This window comes from Oryzias melastigma, linkage group LG7 (genome assembly GCF_002922805.2).
Source record: "Oryzias melastigma strain HK-1 linkage group LG7, ASM292280v2, whole genome shotgun sequence".
In the NCBI taxonomy this organism is placed as follows: Eukaryota; Metazoa; Chordata; class Actinopteri; order Beloniformes; family Adrianichthyidae; genus Oryzias; species Oryzias melastigma.
The window spans coordinates 10,999,703-11,013,894 of NC_050518.1; the positions used below are offsets into that span (position 1 = coordinate 10,999,703).

Genomic DNA, 14,192 nt, shown 5'->3' on the forward strand with positions numbered 1-14,192 from the left:
ACTAAACAGGTTTAGCAAAAACGTCATTTGAAAAGACAGAGGTGTCATGGGATGTGTTGATGCTGGCTCAAAGGATGTGCGCGCGGAGCATGCGCAGTGGGTGAATGTAGGGACTCCATTTGTGCTGTCAGTGAAGGCTCCCAGGCAGCCTCCTATTTTCAATACAGTAGCATCCTGAATATCCGTCAACATTTTTAGCCTGCATTCCAAACAAAACCAGCTCGGACATGAGTGGAGATCATGGACATCGAGACTCTCAGGTAGTCGGTAGTTGTTTTTGTCTCCCTTTTGGAGAGTTCGCATTTATTCTTTTTGGCAAAAAAAAAAAACTAACAACACGAGAAATAACCGTTAGAATAAATAGAAGAATGGAGGATAATATGTCCGGTAACGTTATAAGTTACGCTGCTTTTGTGGTAGTTGTCAAACCAATTAAATTAATACATTTTTTTAAACAAATAAGGATTTATAAGAAGTAGTTTTGTGTCAATTGAAACTTAAAAGCATCGAGGTACCGGCATTCTCAAAGTTCGCACATTCAAAACATTTTTTTCTTATAAATTTCAGGTCAGCTGTGGAACCAATGGAAGCGGTAGGTCGTTTAATAATTATATTTATATATTTGTTTTTGTATTAGTATACCTGTCTACTGTTTAGTTTTAAAGGACAGAAATGGCGTCCCAGAGACTAAGTCCCTTCTCCTCCACTCTCTTGCGGCTATTGTTCAAAAACAGGGTCTCGAACGCGGTCTTCCCCTCCTCGGATTTTCAGGCGAACGTGGCCTCCTGACAGAGCCCTTTATGGGCTTCATTTTGCATCCCTTTTTTCGCTTGCATTCACATGCAATTCTGGAGATTTTTGGGTCCGAAAGTGGCCGAATTGGGGCTGGGGACTTAGTCTCTGCGCCATTTTCTTTTTCTGTGTGTAGCAACCAGGGTGCCGCTCAGTCAGAGTGCCAACTGTCCGCCGTGATATGGAGGCGAGAGCGGGGAGCTTATCGCATCTCCTGACCGCTATCTCTCCACCACCGGCACGCGCTCCTTTCCACCGTTTTAGGGACATTTTTTCCTCTTTAAGCTAGCACGAAGCACGCGCGCAAGCAAACATTTAAATAGCAATGGGGGAAAAAAGGTGAAAGCATTTTTTTTAATTAATACAAAAAAGTTGAGAGCTGGGAACTTTAATAGGCATTATACTTACAAAAATGTGGATATTATAGTACAAAATGTTGCTGTCATGGTTGCCAGATCCATAAAGGTCAAGAAAAAAAAACTTTATTTATAGCAGTTCTTTTCAAATAACGTCTGCTACTATGACTTTCTTGTAATTACATTGTTTTAATAAAAATATACACATTTTCTTAAAGAAAAAATATCAACTTTAATTTTATAGCACATTTTCTTGCCACAAAGCACCACTACTTGCTTAAAAATGACTTAAAGTAAGATTTAAAATAATAGTTGCATTACATTACTAGTGGTTGCTGATGCATTCATAGTCATTTCGAACGATCCAATTCACTGACCTTAAATCAATCCAAAACATCTTTAGCCAAAACTCATCCAGAGTGACCCATAGATAAATTCCTGGTACTGAACAGGGCAGGTAAAGTTTTCCAGACTCCTTGTATTTCTTGCAAGAAAATCGAGTGTAGATTAGATTTGTGTACAAACAAATTAGTAAACAACAATTAATGGCAAACCCATTTACATTTTAGTTTAATAAAGTTTAGCCCTGTTGTTTTTCTACTCAAAAATAATACAAACTGAACTTTATTAGAAGATTATATCCAACTGTTTGGTCACATGTCTGCAAGTGTTTCCACACATTGGACTGTAATGATGATAATTTTTTGCTGCCATTACGTGTTGTCTGCTGTAATGGTTGCTTTTACTTTATAGTAAAATAAACCTACAATGACTCAATCCAAATAGTATATGAACCAATTATGTTAACAACTTGTTTCAGACATATTGATTTGATTGGATTGTAGGAATTCAAATCAATTAAGTTGATACATTAACGCACCCCTACTAGTTTGGTTTCACAACTTTGCCAGGGTTGCCTGAAAAGAGTCAAACCTACAGAAAGTGTTACAAGAAATATTTAATTTTCCATCTTAATACAGAATACAAACAAATAGAAATGTGCAAAGTAAAATAAAAAAGGTTAGAAATAATATGAAAAAGAAATGGACAAGATGTGGATTTCAAATAATCCAATTGTTTTGTGTTAATGTTTTTTGTGCCTAAACATAAGTCACCTTTTTTTTACTTTGCAGAAATTCAGAAACATAAAGACAAGCACAAAGACAAAGATCACAAACACAAAGATCACAAGAAAGAGAAAGGAGACAAAATTAAGCACAGCAACAGGTATGCTAGACTTTACTTATATTGTTTGATCAAATGTAAATATATCTTATTATGCCTTTTCCTGAATTTTATTGGTTGATTTTGCTTGTGTAATAAAAGGACTATGGAAAAAAGCTTACATAATGTCAAATCTTAAGATTTTGACACCTGGTACAGATGTTATGTTTGTTTGTTTAATTAAAAAAACTGCTGTGAGGCAGTACAATAGTTGAGGTTTTTTCTCTCCTATTGTCATAACTGACTGCAGTCCATGAGTTTATACTAGTAACAGCGATCAGGTGCTGTGGATCATCTTGGTCTTCCAGCTGACCTCTCGTACTTGATCTCTGACATTTCTGGCTTTGTGCACCAGTGAACACAAGGAGCACTCGGAGAAGAAACACAAAGACAAAGAGAAGCTGAAGCACAGCAATGGAGGATCAGACAAACACAAAGAAAAACACAAAGAGAAAGACAAAGACAAGAAGAGGGAAGAAAAGGTTTGCTCTTCAAGTATCACAAAACGTTTACAAATAGTCTAATTTACATACATCTTTTATAATTTTAACATTTAACATTTAGGCTCAGAGTAAAAACTGTTTAACATCTTAAAAATGTGACATGTCTCCAATGAAAACAATTTTTTTTTTAAACTTTTCTGGTCTCATGTTATTACTATATAGACTGTTAAAGAAGTAAAAAAAAAAACAATAAATCATAAAAAAGAGAAAAGTATCCAGGCCTACTTTCTTATACTTATCAATTCTTTATTCAATAATAATATATTAAATACATAAATATATGTTTTCATATTCTTGTGTAAAATTCTCTATTTCACAGAGCAAATCATCCCATTCAGAAAAGCCAAAAAAGGAGAAAGAAAATGGATATGTCAGGTAACATTTTAAATGTTTATTAATTTAAATCCTGTAGTAGCTCTTTATTAGTTAGAATGAAAATAAATTTCTAATCTAATATGAAGTTCACTGTCATCATTCTGTGACCCAGAGAGACAAGTCCAGCAGCCATAAAGAGTGAACCTGAAGAAAACAATGGCTTCTACCCCTCTCCCCAACACAAGCCCTCCAAACGGGAGTATGATGATGAAGAGTACGTCTGTTATAAGTCTTATTTAGTTCAGCTTAGAGTTTGTGTTTTATTTGAGTTTGCATTCATGTTTATGAATATTTACAGACTTGAATACAAGCCCAAAAAAGTGAAGGTGGAACTTGACAAAAAAGCCAAAAAGCGGAAATATGAGTACGGCGACGATGAGGAAGAAGAGGTACGTCGTTTACACAAAAACCCTGAATTCAACAAAGTTGGGACACTGTAGAAAACAACTGACAGGTTCATGACATTTTCTGGTGTGATTGCAGCAACACATTTATAAAATGTTAAAAAGTTAAAGCAGAAGCAGAAAAAAATGATGGAACATCCTACAATCAATAGAATTGAGAGTTAGAGTGAGAGTTAGTCAAAATTATAACTGAACACAGACATTTTTATATTTAATATGATATATTTATCATATATTATGGTTGTTTATTTAAAACTACCTGATTGGAAAATATGTTATTGAGAGAAAATAAAGTATGGCTCCTAAAACAGATCCGTCAAATCTTTTAGGAGCAAGCTTCCATTTTCATCTTAACATTAGTTCAGTTTATGTTTTTATGAAGGAAGCAGGCTGGAGATAACATTTTATATCAGATTTATTTGAGTTTTTATGTTTACTTGTTTTAGGATGTCAAGCACAAAAAGAAGTCAAAAGACAAAAAAGCAGCAGAAGGAAAGAAAGCCAAAAAAGAAGCAGAAGACAAGTGGAAATGGTGAGAAATTTTGGGGGAATTAAAAAACATTATTTTATTATGAAATTACAAGTTAAGCTACACACTGGATGAAAAGCAGATGCCTTACTTGGGTTATTTTCTCATGAGTTGTTGTTTGTGGTTGTTAGGTGGGAGGAGGAAAGATATACAGACGGCTCTAAATGGCGATTTCTTGAACATAAAGGTCCAGTGTTTGCTCCTGCATATGAACCTTTACCTGAAAAAGTGAAATTTTATTATAATGGTGAGTCTACTGTGATTTAAACTCTGATTCTTTAATTGCTTGAATGCAGAATTAAGTGTTTATTTCTTGTACTTTAAGCGAAACCAATGAAACTTAGTGCTTCTGCTGAGGAGGTAGCCACATTTTTTGCAAAGATGTTAGACCACGAGTATTCTACAAAAGACATCTTCAGGAAGAATTTCTATAAAGACTGGAGGAAGGTAAGGAGCGTACTAAAAGACCACAAGGTGTGAAGTTTCAAAGATGAATTAAAACAATGGTTTTGATTTTATTTTAGGAAATGACTTCAGAAGAGAAATCAATAATTACTGACCTGAACAAGTGTGACTTCAGTGAAATGAATGAGTACTTTAAAGCCCAATCTGAGGCCCGCAAGCAGATGTCTAAGGAGGAGAAACAGGTACGTTCCCAGTCAACCAGACATTCCCAGCTGTAAGAATTGTTTCAAAATCTATTGTTGCGCCTTTCAGAAAATCAAAGAGGAAAATGAGCGGCTCCTCTCAGAGTACGGCTTTTGTATTATGGACAACCACAAAGAGAGGATCGGGAACTTCCGCATTGAGCCACCAGGCCTTTTCCGGGGACGAGGCGACCACCCCAAGATGGGAATGCTGAAACGGCGCATCAGACCTGAAGATGTCATCATAAACTGTAGCAAGTAAGAAATCATTAGAACATTATTACTGAAGCTTTTATCACTTGGAGCATTTTGTTGCTAAAATGAACCTCAAACTTGCAAAAAAAAAAAAGATATCAACACCTGAGTTTTACCACAAGGGGGCCCTGTTTATTCTTTGAGTAGAATTGATGCATGACAGGATATGATGAGGTTATTGTTTACACTATGGAAGTGAAATGGGTGAACTTGTCGTTGAGGTCACATATAAAATACACTTTTTTCCCTCTTCTTTACTACTTCTCTCTTCATCCTCTTTCCCTAATTGACCTTTCCCATATCTTGTGGTCTTTGATTGAGGTTATTTAAAGATTGTGGGTGATATATCGATGTCTTATGAGTGTATTAGAGAATATGTAAATACTAACCTAAATCAATCAGTTGTCATCAAAGAGACTTTGGGGGGGGGAAACGAGGTCTGAGGCATGAACACTATGATAGCTGCATCACCTGCATGTGCAAACACTCTGCTGGCTTTCTGTCAACCTTATCTTCCTGTCACGTTCTGCTGTGGATCTGCACAAACAATTACACAACCCAGAGAGGACGTGTTGATCCCCACGTACCGGATATTATTATTTCTTTAATAATACCCTGTTGTAAAAAAAGATGGTTGAAAAAGTATGGTTAAAAAAAGTACAAGTATCATGGATTATTTTTTATGGGAAGAACCTGCTTTTATATTATCAGTAGTTGATAAAGAAACACTCATCTAAAAAAAAAAACTTTTATCTGCCTCTTCTTTTGTAGAGACTCCAAGCATCCCAAACCTCCCCCTGGTACAAAGTGGAAGGAGGTTCGTCACGACAACAAAGTGACCTGGTTAGCTTCATGGACCGAGAACATCCAGGGCTCCATCAAGTACATCATGCTGAACCCTAGTTCCAGGATCAAGGTAACTCCCCTCTACACCTTTAAGCGAGTTATCCTTTTTCCTTGATATTAAACATCCATCCATCCATCCATTTTCTTGACCGCTTCATCCCGTTCGGGGTCGCGGGGGAGCCCGAGCCTATCCCGGCCACTGATGGGCGAAGGCGGGGTACACCCTGGACAGGTCGCCAGTCCGTCGCAGGGCCTCAATCACACACACAGTCACTCTCACATTCACACCTAGGGGCAATTTAGAGTCATCAATTAACCTATGAGGCATGTTTCTGGACGGTGGGAGGAAGCCGGAGTCCCCGGTGAAAACCCACGCATGCACGGGGAGAACATGCAAACTCCACACAGAAAGGTCCCAGCCGGGATCCGAACCGGGGCCTTCTCGCTGTGAGGCAAGAGCGCTAACCACTTGCGCCACCGTGCAGCCCGATATTAAACATTTGGTTGTGTTTTTGTTCAGGGGGAGAAAGATTGGCAGAAGTATGAGACCGCCCGGCGCTTGAAGAAATGTGTCGATCGAATTCGTACTCAATATCGGGATGACTGGAAGTCAAAAGAGATGAGGATCAGGCAGAGAGCTGTGGCGTTGTATTTTATAGATAAAGTAAGTTAAAAAAGGTTTTCTTTGCTGAAGTGAATAATAATGTCAACGTCTTGTTAGAGGCTGCTTTAGTTTTGATTGTTTTTGCCTTGTAGCTGGCACTGAGGGCAGGTAATGAGAAGGAAGAAGGGGAGACGGCAGACACTGTGGGGTGCTGCTCGCTGCGGGTGGAGCACATCAAACTGTTTCCCAAGATGGATGAGCAGGAGTACGTGGTGGAGTTTGACTTCTTGGGAAAAGACTCCATCCGCTACTACAACAAGATCCCAGTGGAAAAACGGGTAAGAAGAAAGGAAAAAAAGGACAAAAACCCCCAAAAAAGAGATTTCTGCATTTATGGGGTGGGTTGATGTCCATGTGCACAAGTAGAACTTAGTGATAAGAAGTGTCTTCTGTGCAGAAGATGTTTGCTACAAATAAAGATGAACAGATAAAGGCTTTTGTGGTCATTGCTGCCTCAGTTACCTACTTTTACCATAAATTACTCAACTGCATGCATATAAAAAATCACTTTCATTATCTTTAAACTTTTTTTTTTAATCAGGTTTTTAAAAACCTCCAGCTGTTTCTGGAGAACAAACAGCCAGAAGACGACCTTTTTGACCGGCTTAATGTAAGGAATATGTCAAAATCTGAAGGTTAGCTTGAGGTTTCCATACATTCTCATAAAATGTGCTTTCTTTTTCCCCCATAGACCTCCATTCTGAATAAGCATTTGCAGGAACTAATGGATGGACTTACAGCTAAGGTTTTTCGTACCTACAATGCTTCCATCACGCTGCAGCAGCAACTTAAAGAACTTACTTGCCGTAAGTGACACGAGGCCAAACAATGAACTCTAGATTGAGTAACACCCATAAGAATTTCTGAAGCAAACTATTTAGTGTTTAGGTTTTTTGAATAGGTGACTTTTTTTATTTGTGTCTCAAAAACTGAGCATAATTTGACCTTTTGAATTTCTACTAGGGGTGTTACAGTTATTCGATAAATAGATTTCTATTCCTGCGATCCAACCAGATCGATCTGAGGCAGAATCAAATCAACTTGAAGGATTATAAAATCATAAAATCGTAAAATCAACAAAGTGCCATCACACCGGACAACACGTGTATGATGGCAGCAAAGCCTGATTAAGCCATCATTACAGTCCAATGTGTGGAAACACTGAATTTTGCAAAGATACAAGACAATACAGTGTGGTTCTGATAATGTTCCCTTTGCATTATTTTAATGTGGAAAAACAACAGTGGGCTGAATTTTATGAAACGAAACTAAAATGTGAATGGATTTGCCATTAAATCTTATTTACTTGTTTGTTTGAACATATTTAATTTACACTTAATTATCTCACAAGAAATACAAGGAATCTGGAAAACTTCACCTGCACTGTTCAGTACCAGGTATTTATCTCTGAGTCACACTGGTTGAAGTTTTGGCTAAAGATGTCCAGGATCAATTTTAGGTCAGTGAATCGAATCGGCAACCACAAAAGTCGAATTGAATCGTTAAGATGAATTGTCACACCCCTAGTTACTACTAAAACAATAATCATGCACGCATTTTAAGTTGCATTTTTTTATGCCGTTGGGATGTTCTGTTCACAGCCGATGACAGCATTCCAGCCAAGATCCTGTCTTACAATCGAGCCAACCGAGCTGTGGCCATTCTTTGTAACCACCAGAGAGCTCCGCCCAAAACATTTGAGAAGTCCATGCAAAATCTTCAGACTAAGGTGAAGCACCTTGTAACTGCACAGTGACTGTGGTATTATTTTTCTATCTTGAGCACACATACAGTATATACTTACTTACAACCATACAAAACCCACATTTACTCACTATATTCTGATTGTTAATACTCACATAAATTTCAACACTTGAATGTCGATAATGTACTTTTTTTTACCCCTTTTTTGTTTACACATACATTATTTTTCCAGCTTGAAAAGAGGGAGAGATTATGGAAAACTTTTTTATTCCATCTCTTAAGGATGTATATCTATTAAATAAGAAAAGATGGTAGATCATGCATAAGATCCTAAGAGACTAAAAGTGCTAAGGGTTTAGAGTTACGTTCTAAAAATAACCTGTGATTGTTGAAATACGCAAAGTCGGATCAAAGATGTGTTAAAGTTGTGAAACCCCTCACTACAAACTTTATACACTTTCCACAGACTGGTGTAACAGTTTTCACACTTTTCTCTCTTGTTTAAAGTCAGACCTCAAACCTTTGTAGAAAAATAAGTCCAGTATTATAATATTTTTCAAAACATGAATGAGATTGTTTGACATTGAGATTGTGTAAAAAAAAAAAAAATTCTAACTAAAATAAAATGTGGGAAACGGGGAGACTGCGAAAGATGAACAGTGAGGGAATGTTGTAAAACATCGTTCAGGATCGTTCACTGAAGAGAAAAAAAAATAAAGATAAACTTTCTTTTTTCATGTTATTATTCCTCACTTCCTGTGTTTGCTTTTTTTGTAATCTACCTATAAAAGTTCATATTGAAAAGAAAACTGAATAATTTTGTTTCTTTCATTGTTTTGTACCTGTGATGATACACATGTGGTTTTGCATATTAGTCTGGTGTTCTGTATGGATGCTGATTTTGGTGGGGATCTTATTGGCAGATTAAATCATGAAGCAGTCCATTTCAAAAACCATTTTGAGGCTTTATAGTAAGACTTTACAGAGCAACAGTATATGTGTTCATGTTTTGTTCCTTATGAGTTTTACTTTTTATGTTTTTAACTGCCTTTTTTGTGTTTTTTATTTTGTCCAGCTGATCTCTTTGTTATAATTCATTTTTTTACTATGAAATTTGGGTTTCTATCATAGTAGAAGGTTAAATTCTCTTTCTGCATGACCCAGATTATTTTCTCTGATCTGCATGCGTTTTGATTGCAGATTGATGAGAAACAAAACCAACTGTCTGCAGCTCGGAAGCAGCTAAAGGCTGCCAAGGCTAATCACAAGGCTTCTCACGATGACAAGAGCAAAAAGTAAGAGTCCCTCAGCTTTGTGTGCTGAAAGTTGAGTCTGCGTGTACATAACTGTACAGTTTTGCTGTGTTTTTCTCCTTGTCTCTGCTGCTGAAACCTCCTGATTTTGTGTCTTTTAGGACCGTAGAAGTGAAGCGTAAAGCTGTACAGAGGATAGAAGAACAGCTGATGAAGTTACAGATGCAGGCAACGGACAGAGAGGAAAACAAGCAGATTGCATTGGGGACCTCCAAGCTCAATTATCTGGATCCACGCATTTCTGTTGCTTGGTATTGATGCCGCACAGCACACATTGTTGGTTAACTACTCGCTATTATGAGATGACGGTTGCTCTAACAAAGATTAGCATCGGGTGATAAAATGCTTACTCGCTGCCTTTGTCTCTGGGTGTGCAGAGAACACATCCACCTTGCTGATAGAAAGGCAGGAAACGGTCACATTGTAGGAAAAGGAGCAGCAGAGGCAAAAAGAGCTAGCGGCTGCAGAAAAGAAAATGAGGGGAAGAAAAGCATGCGAGTGCGAGGAACAATGGGGTTTGTTTCTGAAAAGGCAGGGAACGTCCCCAAACAGCTCTCCTTCCTCTTAATGGGACGTCAGTGAGGAGTTGTCTGTGGCAATGTAAGACCATGCCTCAGGGAACGGGAACAGAGGCCCACCCTCCTAAAACGGTAACCATGGAGGGGAACAATGGACGCGGGAAAGCTCAAGTTTGAGTGGTTGTTGGATGAAGAAGATGAGGGTCTCTCGAGATGAGTGAATTTTTGCAAACCCAACAAAAAGATGGGCAGAAGAAAGAAAAATATGTTTGATTGCCAACAGGTTCAAACTTGGATGTGCCTAAAGATACCCATTTCTACAAGAGGTGTTCTTCTTTTTAAAAAATTGATTTAAACATTTTTTAAATTATTATCATTCAAAACTATAGGAAAAACAATTTTCTTAAGAGTAGTAGTAGTCTATTAAATAGGACATGCTAGGATGAGGAAAACAAAGACGTACATACGATGTACGTATTTATTCATCTACAAGTGGATTCATCAGAATTGAACGGAGCAGGGAGCTCGCTGAGTGTAAATTAAATAACAAATGTTTGCATCAGCATTTTAAAAAAAATCTATATTTATTGATTATTTGACACATTAACAAAACAAACAAGCAAACAAATATAAAACAAATAAGTAAATAAAAAATTATTAAAATAAAATAATTGTTTTAATATTTATTTTTTATTTAACAGCATTTTTCACTTGTCTGCTTCTGATTAACAAAAATTTGAATGAAGAACTACTAAGGAATTCAATTTCAAGCTTAACTTTCTTTATATCTGTCCTGCATCAAAAGGAAAAGTGCCACAAGAGCTTTTCATAAGCACGGTTTTCATTAGCATGGGTCTCTAAAGCTGTAAAATCATTCAGTTAAGTCACGTTTAAAAGGAAACGCTTAAAAAACATTCTTAACCTATCTATTTCCTGAGATTCAATCAAGAGTGCATATGATTTCACAATTTAGAGTATTTAGATGTTTTAACGTCTGTATTTTCTGAATTTTTTTTCTCAAGTTAAGGATTCTGTTCACATTTAATCTGTTCTACCTGGATCCCAGTTAAACTATAACCACACTTGCTGCTCTAAATTAGTTTGACGATTCATTTTGCAAAGCAGTTTGTAGTTGAGTCATCATGCAAATTCCCAGAAGGCTTGTTATCTACTGTCATGAACTGTGAGAACTACCTCATCTTTTATATATAAAACTAGTCCCTCCATCAACTCCCAAATACATAAAAGTCCCTTTATCTTTTTAACCTGTGATATAAACTGTTCTTTTTAGATTATTTTCTATTTTATTAATACATTTGTTAGTATATGTGTTGTTTTCTCCTTTTCACACTCATTTCCGGCATGTTTCTTTTCCTCAATCTTCCCCTCCTCTGCAGGTGCAAGAAGTGGGGCATTCCTATTGAGAAGATCTACAACAAAACCCAGAGGGAGAAGTTTGCCTGGGCGATTGACATGGCAGAAAAAGATTACGAATTTTAATCCAGCATCTTTTGTCTCCAGGCAAAATTCAGATTGTAACCCAGATTGTAAGAATAGCTTTTAGTTTTCGTCAAACGATTCCACTGTGTGGTAACTGCAGGGCGATGAGCAAGGAAGCTCAGACTGTGCTGAAGCTATGATCATGAACTAATATATTTAAAAAAAACTGTACATAAAAATGAGCTGTGTACAGACAAAAACTCTTCATTCATTTCACCAAGTTGCCAAAGGGCATATCTCTTTAGAAACTTTGTAATAGTGTGTATGTAGCTGCAGCTATTTAACTGTAATCTAACAACTATGGACATTTTGGTATAACCTTGTGTCAAATTAAATGTTCTGGAGGTTTATCGTCCTCAGATGCTATATTCTCTTAGAATAATGAAGTGTTTGCGATGGAGAAAGAAAGAAGTGAAAAATCTAAAAATATGTTGTGGATTTCAGCTAATAATGTCATTGTGGGAAAGACTGGTATAAATGAAATGAGCCGGACAGATTTCTGTTAGTGTGAAAAACCGGAACCCAGCACTAAATATGCTCTTCTTAGCACACAGAATGTCCTCTGTCATCCATGTGGTTAGGGCTCGCTGTTTATTTCAGGGATGTACATATGTCGTCTTTTTTTAAGCTCTTAAGTTTTTGTGTTTTTTTTTTCTTGTGTGTTATGTGCATTATCAACAGAAAGCTCTTCAGTGCTGATATGCAAATCCTTTTCTTCATTTTAACTTAAACTGAGTGCTAATTTATTGTGTTGGAAAAGACTCTTCTCTATGAAGGAAGGCTGTGATTTTGAAAAAAAAGAAAAGAAAAAGATCTATCCTTGTTGTGTGATTTTATTTATTTTTTGTATAATTGTGATAAAACAGTGTCTGTAAGTGTCATATCAATTAATATTCCAACTTTTAGCATTAATGTTTTTTGTTAATTGATTGTGCATTCTTTTGCTCATTTAAACACTTGTTCAGAGCTTTCCGACATCAAACTTGTCCTCTGTGTGCTTTTCTATGTGTGTGACAAAGTGTTGCTTTATCCTGTGAAATCATGGCTTTATTATCATAAAAAATCTTAGTTTATTAAGGTGATAAGATAGTTACCGGTTGTATGGAATAAGGGAGAAAGTGTGGATGTCAGGCTTGAGCGTTAGTGAAGTTACAGACAAAAACAGGAAAGGGCCGGATGTGAAGATTTTTTTTCAAAACAAAAGCATTCTCTGGTAAAGTAGATTTCATCTTTTTTATTGTTGGTTTAAAAAAATAAAAATTAAGAAGAATCAGCTTCAGCATTGAAACATTTTCATTAGGATATGGATACACACAGTGAAGAAAATAGACATAAGGTAAACTAATAAGCTATAAGCCCACATCAAGAAAATTAACGACAGTCATTGTATTGCAGGAAACTAACTGAAATTGTATCACAGGTGATCAAACAAAAATACAGGAGAATCATACATAATTTTTATATAATAAAAAAACTTCGCTTTGGTATTTTATCACTCGAATTCAGAAAATCGTTACATTTAAAATGTAGATTACAGTTTTATGACTTCAAAACAGCATTTATTGTGAAAAGCCTGAGCGGAAGTTTGACAAATGCCTCCAAATGGACTGTTGGAGGGGGAGGGCCTGAGCTGCTGTGGGAGCACACACAAACTTGCGTTGTCTTACCACGGCTCTCGTTTCTACTCGCCTCTTTCTATGAGCAGCTGGAGCAGAGAGGAGGAAACTGCCAGGACTGTTGTTGTCGAGGCGGCAGCGCCTTTCGAGGGCCCGGGAATGATTTAATCACGGAAAACCGGCACGCGGGGGGGGAAAAAAAAGGAGGGAGAAGGAGGAGAAAACGCGAGCGCAGAAGAAGAAGGAGAACAGCAGCCTTTGGAGATGTGTGTTCGGGCCGAGATTTCAGCGGTGGGTAGGTATAGCACAGCAGCCCGTGCTACGTGTTGTTTTCCCGTTATTCTTTTAGCCGGATAGCAAGTCTAAAGAGGAAGGGAGAAGGAGGCGAACAGCTGCAGCTACCTGTTATTTTCCACGGGTAAAAACAGGCCTTTTTCTGCTGTCCGGCCCAGCGAAGGGCTATTAAAAAAAAAAAAAAACGGCCCCGTTTCCACGCTTTGAAAATATCCAGACGTTTCTTATTACTCCGGGATTGGACTGTAGCGGCGGACTCCACTAGTTGTAATTCTGCATGAATGTTTTTCTGTTATTTGTTTGTCCTGTAGCTGGTTTGTAGGCCTGTTTGTCATTTAAAGTCTTTGGAAATTGACGAACCTCCACTCAACCCCCCGTACTACCAGATTAAATGTGTAAAGTCACGCAGAGAAAGTTAGCAACCAATATTACTTTGCATATATATATATATACATGTCTATGTAATTAGGAAATTTAAGGCTATGGAGTCACCACATTTGTTGTTGTTGTTTTAAAAAAAAAATAATTTTAAGTGTACAAATATATTAAAATTTAGTATTTCCCACTCCAATCTTTTGATCTGATTTTTAAAGTTTTCCCAGTGGTCTTTTAATTAAAGAGCAGCCAACTTTTCACACAAAATGTTGGAGTG

The 14,192-nt window shown here is 37.1% G+C and overlaps 2 protein-coding genes across 4 annotated transcripts in view; both read left to right on the forward strand.

Moving 5' to 3' along the window:
* The first annotated feature begins 28 nt into the window (after window positions 1-28).
* top1 (DNA topoisomerase I) lies at window positions 29-12,612 on the forward strand. The gene is made up of 21 exons (XM_024293930.2): window positions 29-260; window positions 568-592; window positions 2,282-2,375; window positions 2,728-2,854; window positions 3,195-3,250; window positions 3,363-3,464; window positions 3,549-3,639; window positions 4,101-4,186; window positions 4,315-4,430; window positions 4,509-4,630; window positions 4,708-4,830; window positions 4,901-5,088; window positions 5,857-6,001; window positions 6,452-6,595; window positions 6,688-6,873; window positions 7,137-7,205; window positions 7,287-7,401; window positions 8,197-8,324; window positions 9,500-9,594; window positions 9,714-9,863; window positions 11,528-12,612. Exons 1-21 carry the CDS (start codon window positions 228-230, stop codon window positions 11,628-11,630), a joined length of 2,298 nt encoding a protein of 765 aa, XP_024149698.1. The 5' UTR covers window positions 29-227; the 3' UTR covers window positions 11,631-12,612.
* A 601-nt stretch (window positions 12,613-13,213) lies between these two features.
* The window catches only part of plcg1 (phospholipase C, gamma 1), a 29,187-nt gene continuing 28,208 nt past the window's right edge, over window positions 13,214-14,192 (forward strand). For 2 of the 3 annotated variants that reach the window (XM_024292332.2, XM_024292334.2), the window contains exon 1: window positions 13,214-13,541. The gene's annotated coding sequence lies outside the window, so the exon portion shown is untranslated. The remainder of the gene's footprint in view (window positions 13,542-14,192) is intronic. The other variant, XM_024292333.2, reaches the window with a different exon arrangement.